Below are 9,720 nucleotides of genomic sequence, written 5' to 3'. Positions count from 1 at the left end.
GAGCACAGCTGGCTACTCCCCTCTAGTAAGTATATTCATATTTATTTATTTTATTTATTTATATATATACAAGAAGGTACATTGGGTTTGTAAGAGTACATAGTGTGATGTGTTTACAGTCTTGTAAACACACACACATTATATTATATATATATATATATATATATATATATATATATATATATATATATATATACTCTGTATATATCTTGAGGTTATCTTGAGATGATTTTGGGGCTTAGTGTTCCCGCGGCCCAGTCCTCGACCAGGCCTCCTTTTTGTTACACCCCTCCCTCTCCATCTCATAAGTTAAGTTTAAAACAGAGTTTTGCTCGAAAGCTTCCTTCAGCTGTAACAGTCGTTCAGTGTCCGAGACGATATACAGCAGACAGTTCTGGTTATGCCTTCACTTGGTGGTGGAATTGTTTAACCATCCTGTTTGCATGTGGATGGTATGCCATAGTCTAGTTGTGTGTTACCCAGGATTAGTACCCTCCACAATACCCTGAATTAGTACCCTCCACAGGTGTGACTCTCCCATTTTCCCTGATCTCCACCATTTTATAGGTGGTACTGAAGTCACTGCAAGTCTTTCGTCTTTATATGTGTTATTGAATGTGACTTGAAAGAGTTAGAGAAATGTTTCTAGCATGATTCTTCTCTATATTTATTGCATTCTTTACTTGGGAAGTAAGTTTAAAAGCTGAACTTCCTAAAGTTAATTTTACAATTGTATAGACCTGATGCAAAAATGCATTTCATTGAAGTGTTTAACATTTTCAGAGGTAAAAGGGAAGTGGGTATAAATTAGATGAAGCTATAGAATATATAACAATGTAGAATAAGATGAAGCGAATTGCTACCTAGTTAATGTTGACCGGGGCAGTAAATGTGATGTGATCTGATTAATCCAGTCCTTGACTTGTTAGTCTCAGAAAGGTATGGAGGCTATCACATGGAAGTCTATAAAGTACTAAGGTACTGTATAGGAATGTGCCTTAATGCTAGTATTGAGTGCCCTAACTGGTACACATGAAGTGTTGTTGAAGTCTGTCAACAGTGCTGTTACACACAGCTCCAATTGGAATCCCTGCTATTAAAATAATTTATCTCTTCCAGATTTGGTAGCTGTGTACAAACATGACATTCTCTTACTTCGGGATGTAGACAAAATTACCCCTGAATTGCCTCTCCAATGGAACAAACATGTTCTTCCCCTTCCAAAGGGCATGTCATACCCAGTGGGTCTAACTCAAGACATCGAGAATAATCGGCTTTTTGTGGCTGATGCAGTGCATGAGGATACCAAGATTTTTTCACTTACACTTGATTCTGACTTTAATGTGAAGGCCATGCATTCAGTACTCAAAAGTAAGTGTCTTTATTTATGTTTCAATTTATAATAATAATAATAATTAATAATAATAATAATAATTTTTATTTAGGTAAGGTACATACATAAAGAGATTTTACAAAGTTTGTTGGCTTTATAGATAGAGCTAGTACATACAATGCCTAAAGCCACTATTACGCAAAGCGTTTCGGGCATTTGTTGTAAGCTCTTATATATTTTGTATTCCCATTAAGCTTAAATTATGATTTTGTCACATTAATATTTTTCTCGTTATACCAACAAGCTTTCATTCTGAATATTGAATACCCCTATAATATAGACTTGAAACATAAAATGTTTAAATTGGAGCTAAGAGGTATGGGTATAATGAAATTTTGTTATATATTCACATAATAGTTCCTTGATGCTTATGCATTGATACTGCCAAGCCTAAGGATTGTGCCAGACCTCTGAGAATCATGCCGACCTACCGAGAGTTGGGAATGGAATATGGCATTCTTTAATTGAGGGGGGGGGGGGTAACTTGAGGATCAAAGATCTGTTTGACCAGAAAGTCAGATACAGTAAAACAAAACAAGCCTATGTTGTATCATGATACTGTTGACATGCTTGCAAAGGCAGTCTGGAGCTAACTGGGAGTAGAAATTAATATAGGTGTTTCATTACCTATGACATTGAAAATAGTGTACTAAAACAAATGTCTGAAATAAACACCATGGAGAAATAAAACAGTAGGGCCTTACTGTGGGATGAAGAGGGGACACCAGTAACCACCGAAGGGGCAACCTGGAAACAAGGACAAGGTATCATGCCGTGAAAACACATATAAATTGACAGACTCCACAGGCCCAAACACTATCCAAGACATAAGAGAAGAAATGGAGAACAATGTAAACGTGCAGATGACATGGGCCCACGGGCAAGCAGAAGGCTAGCTAAAGTTGACCACCTGCAAACCACCTATGAGAATCGAACCTAAGAACGTGACACAAATGACACCAGAGATACAAACAACACAATTACCCACAAACAAGGCAACCACCCGATTCCCAGAAGAGATTGACAAACTGCCGTCACCGATCACAATATGGTACAGTACTTGAAGAACCCCTGGCCAGAGCAATTGAGCCTCAGTGATTGAAGGAACCCCTCTAGAAACCGACAGACACTTTCATAAAGAGACACAACAGTGACAGTTGGAGCTGTAGGAGAACTGCTACCAAAACACTGCTTCCAGACAAATCCATGAAGCTCCCCGACCCTACAACCAGAAGCAAAGAGACAGCCTTAAAAAAAAGATGTCTCGGACAAAAAGACATACTAAAACAAGGAGAGGAGAGGAGAGGAACATCAAAACCCAATTTAGAGACCAAAATGGTTCTTGGGGGGTGGGGGGGGGGGGGGAGGAGCCAAAAAAAATAAAGCAATAGAAAAATGGCAAAGAAGATCAATCAAGCAGTCATTTAAACCTGTATTTCATGGAAATTTATTACAATATGGGTGAAGGCTTATTGTTGACTGATGATCAAACCACACATCAAAAAGTCAAGAAACAACGGCATTTCGGTCCATCCTGGACCATTATCAAGCCGTGTGATAATGGTCAAGAACGGACTGAAATGTTGTAATTTCTTCACTTTCTGATGTGTGGTTTGGTCATCATATCTTCAGCCACATTATTGTGACTGTCTACACTGTTGACAGTCATCTGCTTCCTGAACATCCGACACTTTTTCATTAATTTTAAGAGTGTGTTGCAGATTGGGATTAGTGTTTATTTTTGTGTATATTGTATGTAGCTATTCTGCAAATTAAAAAAGCTAATAATATATTTTGTACAGTATGTCATCTGTATTCCAAAAGATAGAGCAAGTGCACAAGTTAGAAAAAGACAAAAGAGAGTTATACAAATAACTTTTTTTTTTAAATACATCACTTAGGTAATACTGTAGTATGCATTGGAGTGCTGTACAGTATCTGTAAATGTTCCATGAAATACATTTTCTATGTTTAGACATTCTTAACTTTTGCTTAGTCAAATAGTTTTGTAAAAGAGAGATATCTGTAATGCTTATAGTTCTGTTTAAATTTACAGCATGGTAAAATTATTTTTAACATAGATCCTTTTCAGTTAGGACTCTGATACTTGTAATTACAAATTCCTATTACTGGTGTATGTAATAAAAATAAATCTCTTTTACAGATTCTAGTCTAATAGTAATGGAAGGTATGTCGTATGATCCTGTATCACATCAGCTATACTGGACTGACAGCACCAATCATGGTATTTTCAAGACTTTAATTCCAAGTGAGCTAAAAGAAACAAATTCATTAGAGCCCAAACTTTTGGAAAGACATGGAAATGTTACTGGACCTCATGGGGTTACAGTTGATTACTGTAATCAGTGAGTATCTTAGATTTTATTATACAATTAAAACTAGTTGTGGTTAGTGCAAGGTGTCTTATTAATTTATGTGACTCTGCCTCAGAACTGTTCTTATCCATGAATTGGTTTTGAATAATATGACCTAAATGTGCTGGATTTCAAAATGATAGTCTTTGTACATATAATGACATGATATGACATGTATTAAACAATGGCTGTGTTGTAGCTATCTGCCTCATGCTGTGATCATCATAACTAGCATTGTGTTCACTGATATATGAATGTTGTACATAGTCCTCATCACAGGATCATCTGTGACACTATCAAAACAAAATAATTGCTGTTACTTATTTTATTCATTATTATTATGTGGTGCTGTGGCTCCTAGCTACACAGCGGTGCTGGGAATTCCTGCTGCATGCATCAGCCTTGGTCGCTCTTAGTAATGAGACTCATAGCCAGGAGAGATGCAGATGATTTTTTTCCAAGATGGCTTTTGTTTACTGGAGCCCTGTAGAACAGGATTTGAGACCCATATACCCATAGGAGTTTTAAAGTCTTATGCTAGATCTAAAAGCAACCCTGGATACAGTATGGTGCGCAGTATCAATGAAACAACCTTGGTTACGGTGTGCACCATCGATAAAACAACCCCTGGTTGTGACAAGCAGATGAAGGGTTGAAGAATGAAGAGTATTATGGAGCATTGAATGATGGTCTCATGTTACTGGTGCTTGTGTATAAAATTAAAATTTGCCAGGCTAAGGGTAACTATTGAGAAATCAGATGCTCTGTGTAATAACAGAAGAAAGAATTAAGAATAATTAATTTTGGGGTACTGTACCTAGAAAGTGAGCTTGGTGTGAGTGATAAGCTCTGTATGTTATAAAAAAAAATTGTAGAATAATTATGCCTTGGAGACTTCAATGATAAAATAGGAATAAACCCTTAGAATGATGGTGAGTATAAATGGTGCCATAGGAATAAATGACTAGTTGTATATTGAAAGATGCACTATGAAAGAAAATTATGTATAACCCCATAGCAACTACTGTTTGTTTTTCATTTCCATGCTATATCTTGAGACTAGTCCAACCAGGGCAGAACCTGAGAAGGCACCAACTGGAACTTCTACCAGTTGACCAGAAACCCAAAGTGCACCAACTGGAAGAAAAAGCCAGATCCCTAAGATAAACCAAATGATGAGACCCTCACCAGCCACTTGTTAAGGATGGCCAGAACATGGATCCTCACACTTTTATGATAAAGTGGGAAATGATAATGATATTGAAGTCTTACAGAGAGATCTATATGAACTCCACAAATGGTCAGAAGACTGGCAAATGCTCTTTAATATCGACAAATGCAAGACCCTGCATGTGGGGCAAAACAACTCGTGCAATGACTACCAAATTAATAGCATTACATTACAGATTGATGAAGAAAGGGAACTTGGAGTCAATATCCATCACTCATTAAAAGTTGCATAACAAGTGGGTGCAGCAGTCAGAAAAGCTAACCAAATTCTTGGGATAATCAAGCGTACTTTTGACTACAAGTTAAAAGAAGAAGGTAATGGTTCGACTGTAAATCTCTGGTGCACTCTCATTTAGATTACTATATCCAAGCATGGAGACGTCATTTTCAGAAGGACATAGCTGCTCTGGAGAAAGTGCAACACCAGGCAACAAAAGTCATTCCAGAGCAAAGTCATCTCTCGTATCAGGTATGCTTGAAGGACACAGGACTAGCAACACTACAAACCAGGCATGACAGGGAGGATCTCATTGAAACTTTTTAAATACTGAACAAGTTAGAGTACTGTATGTTGATCTGGATATTTTCTTCGGAAGGTCAGATGTAACACAAACAAGGAGCAATGGTTTCAAGCTCAACAAGCCACAATGTAGGACTGAGAATAGTAAATGCTTTTTTACCCACAAGGTTATTAACCGCCTACCTGCCGAAGCTGTAACTGCCAAAACTGTGTTGAATTTAAAAATATAGCTGGAAAAAATCATCAAGGCAAATGAGGGGGGGACCCTCGACAAGCTGCCGACTTTCTGTCCTTGTCAAGGCCACTAGGGTGGTGCCTCAGGTAAATCAGGTAAAAATAAGTAATTCTGGTGAAGATTCTGGGAACTAGGGGTTCAGACTAACTAGATGAGCCAAAAAGTGGTATGAAAGGTGCTCCACACTGGGCCTCAGCCAATTCCTGATCTCTGGGTGAATGGGAACATTCTAATATGGTCCCAAAGATCTAGGGGAACCATCCAAGATTTCTTGAGGCCACCTGTCAAACCTGGTACATAGTAAGCATCTAAAATGCAGGGCATGGAATGAATCCATTAAGATCATTCAGAAGTCAGAGTGGTCCAGAATAAAGCGAGGCTCTTGAGTATCTAGCTTGTGAATAGAGAAGAGGCTGAACACCTTCTGCAAGGATGGCTTTGCTTTGAGTACAGCCTTGTCCAACAAGTCGTGAATGTTGTAGAGAAGAGAAATGTACACCTGAGGCAGTTCTCAGGACTAAAAGTGCCAAGCAGGTAGGCATGATCCCACAAGACCATTACTCGATATAAGTTTAATGTGTATGAATACATTAGCTGCCTATCTCCTGACACAATGAATTATTATTTGTTTAATCCTATCCATAATGGTCAGGAAACCTTGGAACCTGGGCAGATTTTCTGGGTCTTGAAGGAGTATATCTTGAGGTTATCTTGAGATGATTTTGGGGCTTTTAGTGTCCCCGCGGCCCGGTCCTTGACCAGGCCTCCAACCCCAGGAAGCAGCCCGTGACAGCTGACTAACACCCAGGTACCTAATTTACTGCTAGGTAACAGGGGCATAGGGTGAAAGAAACTCTGCCCATTGTTTCTCGCCGGCGCCTGGGATCGAACCCAGGACCACAGGATTACAAGTCCCGCGTGCTGTCCGCTCGGCCGACCGGCTCCAAGATGGATCATCATCACTAAGTATTTCACATTCTTGAATAATAGATGTAGTTGGGAACCCATTCTTCTCATCCTAGTGTCATAGACTGGAGGGCTGAATTGTGTGTTCAGACTCAACATCTTGTTGCTTCATGGGAGTTGTCAGAATTGTTGGATTTGGAGCCAAATTGCAGACAAATACTGTAAATTGCCATTCATCTGGATACCTATTGCTTGCATAATTTGGATTTGCATCAATAAGCTCAATCTGGTCAACTAGAGTGTCATTTGTAACAGACGAGACCCCGATGAGACTTACGAGACTAAACCAATTATATATTTTATTACAGATTGTTGTATTGGAGCAATATAAACAAACTGGGAAGAGTACCAAGCACTATACAGATGGTTGATTTGAGTGAAAATATACACAAGATCATTCAGCAGGATAATGAAAACAATATTTATTATCAGGTAAGGTATTTTATACCATATTGCTCATTCTAGTACATTAGCTTCTTTTGCGCACACTGATTGTAAGCAGAATTGTCTTGCAGTCATATGATTAAGATGTCATTTATAATACTGTAGTCATGTAAATACAGTATTGTTTTTTAAATACAGTATCTATGATTTGAAGAAGTTGCATAATTTATTTGAATTCAGCACTTTTTTTAATAGTTAAATAGTTTTTTTTTATAGTTTTTTATAGTTTATTTTATAGTTATATATAGACTTGCTGTACTACTTTGTCATTTACATGATTTTTACTTTATTTGCAGGGCTTAACCTATGATGTCACACGAGGAGCACTCATTTGGGGAGAGACCATTGGAAATAACTATACTGAAAGCAACTGTCGCATTGTCAGTACTCCTACAAGAGAAATGGAATACCATGAGCTGTTGAACTTGACAAACTGTTTTCCATTTTCTTTAGCAGTTGATGAAGAATACATTTACTGGGCAGATTGGGCCCGACAGGGTATCATGCGGGCATCGTTAAACAACCGTAGTGATGTTGTAAAGCTAGTTCATACTCCTGCCATTAAAACTGCCTTTGGTTGGCATCATGGTGCTTATGGTCTTTCCTTGTTAAGTAATCCTGCAAAAAAATTTACTATGGATTTATGTAAAGGAGAGAAGAGTTTCCAGGGAAAATTAGATATGAAAGCCCAAGAACCTGAGATAAAAAACCCGGTCACCAAACCTCCACATTTAGAATCTGCCACAGAGGAAATTACGAAGGAGACCAGTGTAAGCTCAGTGTTAACAGTTTCAAGATTAAAGGATTCACTGCAAGGGGAAACAGAAATGACAACAGATCAGATTGTTATGAAGAATGACTCGGAATCAGTGCAGCTTGGAACTGAAGAGGAAACTCCTCACAGTTTTGCCACATCTCTTCAAGAAAACAAAATGATGGTTCAAGCAGAAATGTAAGTAAAAAAGAAACAATTATTCTATGATTTTAGGCATTCTTTCCTATGGTTTTATTCACACTGCATTACCACCTGATGGTTTATTTCCTATTTTCTATTTTTACATTCCCTTTTCAGTGAATAATGTTTTCTCTTAGTTTTTTAATGTTTTAATGAATTATATTTGGCTTCCTATATTTTGTGATAAAAGTGATAAGGATATCTTCCTTATCACTCTTCTAACTTAGGAATGCTAACTGAAGCAATCCATAAATTCTTTTTGCACATTTTGTTCCTCAATACAAATACTGTACTTAGTAATGTTAATTGGCTCGAATGAACTATAAAGGGAAAACAGGTTTGTTGCATCATGGATTTTGTTTAATCCATAATGTCCTTGTCCTTTTCCCCCCTCTCTGGCCAGTTTGTTACTTATTTTATCAGGAGAGTAGAGTAGTGAAATTGAAATTGAAATAAGTTTATTGAGGTAAAATACACACAAAGGGATGAGGTAGCTCAAGCTATTCTCACCCCGTTCAGTACATCGTGTTAATACATACATAGATACACATGACAAACAATAAACATATTACCGAACATTCTGAGAGATAAACATATACATTCCTCCTTTACACAAGTAGTATGGTATCAGACATACACACAAATACTTTTATGTAGTGTAGTGAAATACCTTCATAATAATTCTGAATAGAAATTTGTGAACGTACAAAAGTTTGCGACAACATTAGTACCTGAATAGAGGTGTCTCAGCTATGATAAATACAAATCTATAGTGTCCAACCTTCATCCAACACTAAATTTAAAAATAAAAAAATATAGAAAATTGCTTATTATACAATATTTGTTTTGCCTGATATCTATGATATCATTGGTGAACAAATCAATGTTATATCATAAATATGTGTACTGGCCTTATGATAATTATTCGCCCATGAAATGCAACACAATGATCTTGTTCTGCACACCAGAAGACAGTCATTTTCTATCAAAATTAAAAAAAAAAATCCTTGAAGCTATCTCACTGAGATAGCTTCAAAGAGCCTCCAAGGTGCTCCCAAAGATAGCTTCAAAGAGCCTCCAAGGTGCTCCCAAAGGTAGCTTTAAAGAGCCTCCAAGGTGCTCCCAAAGATAGCTTCAAAGAGCCTCCAAGGTGCTCCCAAAGATAGCTTCAAAGAGCCTCCAAGGTGCTCCCACAGAAAGTGTCCGCAGTAAAAATACTAGTCTCGGGGAGGAGGTGGCACATAAAGGTTTGATGAGGAATAATAATGGAGAATCCAAAGCCATATGTATGTAGATTTTGACCCATCATAAACAGAACAATACATGAATGGCAATGAAAATGTCCAAGGAAAATGCATGTCAGGGCTAGGTTTCTTCAAGCGTTCTTCAAGTCAATCCACTTATGAAGCCTGTACATCTTTTCTCAATCATGGTGGCTTTGTTTACATTTATTAAAAAGTTATGAGCACTGAAGCAATATTAGATTATGTATAACAATAGTAGTAGGCATCTTGCAGTCTTGGGAGACTTGTCGTGTTTTGAGTTGCTGAGGCTGGAGTGTCCTCACCAGAGCATAAAGCAATATAACAATAATAACCTTAA

At 37.6% G+C, this 9,720-nt stretch overlaps 1 protein-coding gene across 7 annotated transcripts in view; it reads left to right on the top strand.

Moving 5' to 3' along the window:
* Positions 1 to 9,720, top strand: part of LOC138353347 (low-density lipoprotein receptor-like) — a 35,905-nt gene that overhangs the window by 13,040 nt on the left and 13,145 nt on the right. For all 7 annotated transcript variants that reach the window (XR_011223122.1, XR_011223120.1, XM_069306267.1 and 4 more), the window contains exons 2-5: positions 1,120 to 1,371; positions 3,558 to 3,759; positions 7,028 to 7,151; positions 7,460 to 8,115. Coding sequence is in view for 5 of the 7 variants with exons in the window: in XM_069306267.1 (XP_069162368.1) it covers positions 1,120 to 1,371; positions 3,558 to 3,759; positions 7,028 to 7,151; positions 7,460 to 8,115 (1,234 nt within the window). In the remaining 2 variants the exon portion in view is untranslated. The remainder of the gene's footprint in view (positions 1 to 1,119; positions 1,372 to 3,557; positions 3,760 to 7,027; positions 7,152 to 7,459; positions 8,116 to 9,720) is intronic.

Source organism: Procambarus clarkii, chromosome 57 (genome assembly GCF_040958095.1).
Source record: "Procambarus clarkii isolate CNS0578487 chromosome 57, FALCON_Pclarkii_2.0, whole genome shotgun sequence".
NCBI lineage: Eukaryota > Metazoa > Arthropoda > Malacostraca > Decapoda > Cambaridae > Procambarus > Procambarus clarkii.
The sequence above is the reverse complement of the archived record's forward strand: the minus strand, read 5'-3'. Positions and strand labels throughout refer to the sequence as shown.